A 5,356-nucleotide genomic window follows, 5' to 3' on the forward strand; every position below is an offset into this window, starting at 1 on the left:
AAGATTAGAACTCTAGATCCTGTTTTAATCCCATTTCAGTCTAAATTATAGTGGGAAAATATAAAATCCAAGAGGAGAGAATTACTCCATCATATATTGACCTAAAGTCTTAATTGTTCAAAGGGGGAAAGAAAAGTGGAAAACCGATATACTTTTCATCACTTTAGAAGTGGCACTGACATTTAAGTCAAGTGTAAAGGTTTGGTAGGGTGGATACTAAGAATATTTCTGTGGTATAACATATACTTATTTGGGGGAGACATACTGAAGAAATACACAGGGAGCTTTTTGCACGTATGAGAAAAGCAGAATCCTCCGCCACTGGGTAAAAAAGAGGGATCATCAGCAAATTGATGCTGAGAAATAATTAGATACCTTAAAGGTGGAGTCTCAATTTCCACTATTATTTGGAAGACTTCTCTATTTCTTCGGAGAAGATTTCTATTTTTAAATGATAAAAGTTGTGTAAATTTAACCCTGTAAGTTGTTGAGAGCAGATCTTCAATTCAGGTTGGACAAACAGAATGTGTGTGAGCAAAGTCTATTTTTAACCACAGAAGAGTGTGAGATACTGTGGGCTGTGTTAGATGGGAGTATAATCTATGGCAACTTCACTACAAAGATTTTTCATTCTTCATTGGAACTTATTCTCAATTCTCAGGAACTTGAAAGACTGGCGATCTCAAGTAATATACATTCAGTTGAACCCCTACCATACAGAAGGACGAAGCTGTGGCAAAAGACGTTGTAGTTATATTCTATTTTTTTTAGTAGGTAAATCACAGCAAAGGGGAACGTAACAGGAAGATATAAAAAATAGAGCATATATATAAGTAATGAAATAGAAAGGGTTGCTCCACAATACAGCTTCACATATTTTGAGGGGTGGATTTTAATGAGAAGCCTCTGTGTTGCACGGGAACTGGGAATCATAGAAATTATTTATGCAGCAAGAAGGAACGAAAATTAATTATTAGGAGCTCAGTAATCACCAAATAAACTCTGAGCTTTGAGGTTAAAAATAGACGACTATCTTCATGTTCAATTATACAGTATCAATTACTAATACAACTGATGTTTCAGCCTCTCGGTGAGACCAGATACCATCTTCTATGGAGATATCTTGGTATTAATTAATGACTGCTTTATTCTCATTATTCACAAGGAAAAATAGGGGTCGTGTCACATTAAAATTAAGATTATCTTAGTTTATCTGGGCTCTTAAACAAAGATCATTCAAAGTAATTATATTTTGAATTAACAGAGGTAGGCAATTTATCTCGTTATTTTTTTGTTCAAAGACAGAAAATAAAGATCAGAAATAAGCAAAGTTTCATTTTGAAGATAGAAAGAACCAAACAAACATGTCTTGACTTTTGCAATATTTCCCTTGCTAAAGGGGGAATGAGGGAACTGTAAAAGACGTGACTTTGCAAAGTCAAGTCCTTTTTAAAAGACTCGGATCGAAATTCTTGCTATGCAACAAGGATTCAGGTTTGATTAATTTTCTGCAAGCGACGTGACAGCGGTGTTTTAAAAGATTAATTAAAATTGAAGTGATACGGAGCAGGAATTCAACCTGCAGAGGCGTCCCTGGCGCCTTGGGGGGCTTTGCAAGCGAGTCCCAAGTCCAAACTGCGGGCTTTCCCGAGCCTGGGACGCAACTCCCCGTCTCCTGGAGAGGAACGCGGAATTTGGCAGGGCGCCCGCCTGGCCGCCTGGCATCCCGAGCTGGCCGCCAGCTCTCGGGGGTGGGGACGGGGTGTGTCCCGGGGAACCCGCTGCCCAGAGAACTGCTGGCGCGGCGCGCGAAGAGCCAGTGAGGTCCAGGGTCACACCAGAGGCCGGAGGGGATTCCAGGAAGCCCCGAGCTGACTGCCCCAGGCCGCGTCCACTTCTCCCGGGGGGGGGGGGGGGCGGGGGGGGAAACCTACTTCGCGCCCCGGCTCCTCCGGAGCCCCCTCCACGGTCGCGAGCGCGCGGAGGGCGTAGATGGCACGCTGAGAAGGCTCATTCAGAGCTGAGGGCGTGGAGGGCTCGGCTGCTGGGCTGCGGCTGCCCGGGCCGGGGCGTGGGCCTGCCCGGGCAGTCCTGCCTCAACTGCCTCGGGACTCGGGACTCCGGGAGGCCGTCCACGCCTGGGCCGCCCAGCCACGTCCTCCTACCTCTCCGTTCGGTCTCCTGCCCCAGCTTCTGTCCCCCTGCATCCCTGTCCCTTGGCTTCACTTAGCGACGCCTTCGCCTAAGTAAGAAATTAAGCTGAGCGCAATTGTAACTGTACTCAAGAAGATACAATCGCGGGAGCCCTCGGGGTCGCGCGCGGCGGAGAAGCTACGCGGGTGGCGCCCCAGAGGGTGGGTAGGGGAAGAAGGGGGCGTCCGTTTGCAATTCGCCTTCCCAGGGCACGAACTACGGTGTCCCCTTTTCTCCAACTGGGGAGAAACGGCGTCCCCTTCTCTCCAAGCGTGGGGCTCGGGTGCCGACGGGGAGGCCGCGCACGGCGGGGCCCTCACCCCAAGGCTCGGGCGGGGTTGTGCGCCCTTGGGCTCCCGGCCACGCGGAGGGGGCGGCCTCCCAGCTGGGGCTGTCCCTTTGGCCTGCGGCGGCGCCGGGAAACCCCTTCCTCTGCAGCGGGTCCCAGGGGTCGGGGCCTAAAAGGCTCCCTGGGGAATCTCCGAGCCGCGGAGGCGACGTGGTTCCTCCTCCCCCTCACGTCTGCCTCTCCCACCCTCTTCCCAGAGACCTTGGAGGTGGCCAAGTGGGAAGGGAGGCGGGCAAACAGACGGTGGAGGCCTGGGAGCGGGAGGCTCGGGAGCTGGGGGGGGGGGGAGTCCGGGGCAGGAAAGAAGCATTAGGACGCGAAGGAAGGGGCGGTGGGGCGAGGAGGACTTAGCTGCGAAGGGCTGAGGGTGGGGGGGTGAGGCGAGAGTCCCTTTCTTTCCGAGTGGCGCAGGGGGACCTCTTCCCCGGGGAGCCCCCACCCAGCAGCTCCCAACCTCGAGAACAAAGGGTCTGGGAAGCACGGTCGGGGTCGGGGAGCGGAGGTGGAGGGAAGCAGGAAGGCAGGCGGTGGGGGCAGGGGAGGGCGCTTCCCCACATTTCCTCTCGCGGCAGAATGACGGAAAGCTCCCTCCAGCAAACGCCTCACTGAGGCCGCTTCAAAATCCGGGAGGGCTCGGGTTCCTTACCTAACGGATGCACTCGCTCCCTTCCTCCCCCAGCGTCCCCACCCCCTCCGGGGACCGAGGCCCGCGAGCAGCGAGGCTGGCGGCGCGCCGCGGCGCGGGCGGAACCGCGGGGCAGCAGCGCCTCCTGCAGGTGCCTGGCGCCTCCGCAGCCGCCGTGCCGCGCGGTCTCTTAAGGTGGAACCAGCCTGGTTCCCCCACCCGCGCTCTCGGCTCTTCCGCAACCGTGATTCCACCCGCCGCAAGTCTCCTTCGCGAAGCGGGCCTGACCAGAACGGTCGGAGTCTGTTGGTCCCTGCTGCTATTTCCTTGATGCCTTGACTCCATTACCTGCAGCACCTCGTCCGAGGAAGCCCCGGTATCGATTTGGAAAATCACAATTGATACTTCCCTGCAGGTATAAAAGGCTGCGTAAGTCACGCTTCAGGGCGGAAAGACCAAAACGGCGTTTCTTTAATCTCAAAGCAAACTTTTATTTTGGTTTATTAAAACCAGAAGCCTAGCACGAAAGGATCGCCGAGAGTAGACCTGCCCAGGGGTCTTCTGGATCTAAGAATTCAGGATCAGATTGGCCGGTCAGAGGGTCGCATGGAGCGCCCACACCCCGCAAACTCGTGGGCAGCTGCGGGCGCAAATAGGCCGGGGAGGAGCGACAGGACTGCGGGGAACCCCTCCTTGCGCGTCTCCCGCCACCTCCGTTTTCAGCCCACTCTTTGTTTAGTGAAAAGCGGGAACGTGGGGAGGATAGAAGAGCAGTTTTTGTTTCTTTCCTCTTTTAAACTAAATGTGCGTGTGCCTGTGAATTCATCGTCCTTGAACTAAGTGCCCTCAGCGAACTCGACATTCTTGGGGGAACCCTGCGAGCTCTGAGCAGGACACGAACAAGCCAACTTTGGTTCCGGTGCCATGTGCAGTAAATTCTTCTCCTTTGCTCTTCCCTCTCTCCGCGTCACGGAGAGGGGGCCCCCTGGGGGCCGCCTCCGTACTCCCGCACCCCCAGGACCTGGAGCCGCGGAGAGCTCAGGTCCCAGGGCAGGGGCGCCAGGAGGTATCGGGGGAGGGGAGACTAGCGGTCCGCCTGGGGTGTGAGCCTTACCTGCACTTTGGGAACCTCCTTTCCCCTGGACGCCCGGCCTTGGCTCCGCCCTGTCCGGCCCCGCCCCAGGGAAGCTGGGCCGCGGGTGGGGCCGCCGCGGGGACAGCTCCCAGGGGCAGGTGCCGCAGGGTCACACCCGCCCCGGGGGTTGCAAACCGCAAGCGAAAGTCGAGAGGGGCTGGAGCTTTTCCTCTAATCCGTTTTACACTGTGAAAACCGCAAAGCTGTCGCCTAGGCGGCCACTTTTTAATTGGGAGGCAAACAGACGAAAAACCAAAACAAACGCGCGAGCTGACTTTTCTTTCCCTCTGTTTTCTCAACAAAAAGCTCGCTTTCTGGCGAAGAGGGAAACCAACGACCCGCGCTGACGCTTGCTCGCCTCGGGGCCTGGAGCGGGGCGCGCGGGGGGCAGCTTGCGCCGTGCCGCTGTCCCCACGCTCTGCCCGCGTGGATCTCCAGCAGCGTCCCGCCTCTCCACGGGCCACGCCTGCCCACCCCGTCGCGCGCTTTCTCGTTGGTGCGGAAGGGCAGATGTGGGGGGACCTGGGTGTTGGAGGCTCGGAGGTCGTAAAATTGGCCCCAGGTCCGGGCTCTTCCGAAGCCCGGGGCCGGAAGAGCAGGGGCTTGGGCCGCCAGTCCGGGGAGACCTCCAAGCGGAACAGAAGGAGCACCTGCAGACGCTCGAAGCTTCCCCTGGGGAAAAGCATACGTCGGTAGACACGCTGCGCGGCGCCAGAGCTAACTCTCAATTTACCGCGCGTCCTGCCTTGGGGGGTGCTGAGGCCCTTGGGGGGAACCCTTGAGAAAAGCAGAGGACGCGGGAGACCGTCCGGGTCAGGTGGGCCGAGACCCACGAAGGTGGATGTCTGCTTCCCTACGTCCTGCGTAGAAAATGATTTTTAAAAATTTTATTTTTGAAAATGATTTTTAGGCACACTTGTCGTGGAGGTAGGAAAAGGGAGGGAAGTCAAAAGAATGGAGGAGGCCGACCTTTATTTTACAAGAAAAACCCAGGAAAAATGGATTGGTCGAATTGTGGAGGAGGAGGAGGGAAGGAAGGATGAAGACTTTCCTT

The 5,356-nt window shown here is 55.5% G+C and overlaps 1 protein-coding gene across 1 annotated transcript; it reads right to left on the reverse strand.

Annotated features, from left to right (window-relative positions):
- Positions 1-751: 751 nt before the first annotated feature.
- LOC128775013 (uncharacterized) lies at positions 752-4,988 on the reverse strand. The gene is made up of 2 exons (XM_053895382.1): positions 4,282-4,988; positions 752-3,576 (listed from the first exon to the last, which is right to left on the reverse strand). Exons 1-2 carry the CDS (start codon positions 4,986-4,988, stop codon positions 3,189-3,191), a joined length of 1,095 nt encoding a protein of 364 aa, XP_053751357.1. The 3' UTR covers positions 752-3,188.
- Between the last annotated feature and the right edge of the window lie 368 nt (positions 4,989-5,356).

Source organism: Panthera pardus, unplaced genomic scaffold (assembly GCF_024362965.1).
Source record: "Panthera pardus isolate Hobbes unplaced genomic scaffold, ASM2436296v1 HiC_scaffold_6, whole genome shotgun sequence".
NCBI lineage: Eukaryota > Metazoa > Chordata > Mammalia > Carnivora > Felidae > Panthera > Panthera pardus.

Coding starts and splice junctions, on each gene's coding strand:
- LOC128775013 (XM_053895382.1), bottom strand. CDS start 4,988: ATGCTTTTCCCCAGGGGAAGCTTCGAGCGTCTGCAGGTGCTCCTTCTG. Junction 3,577..4,281: donor AGGAGGTTCCCAAAGTGCAG/GTAAGGCTCACA, acceptor TTATACCTGCAG/GGAAGTATCAATTGTGATTT.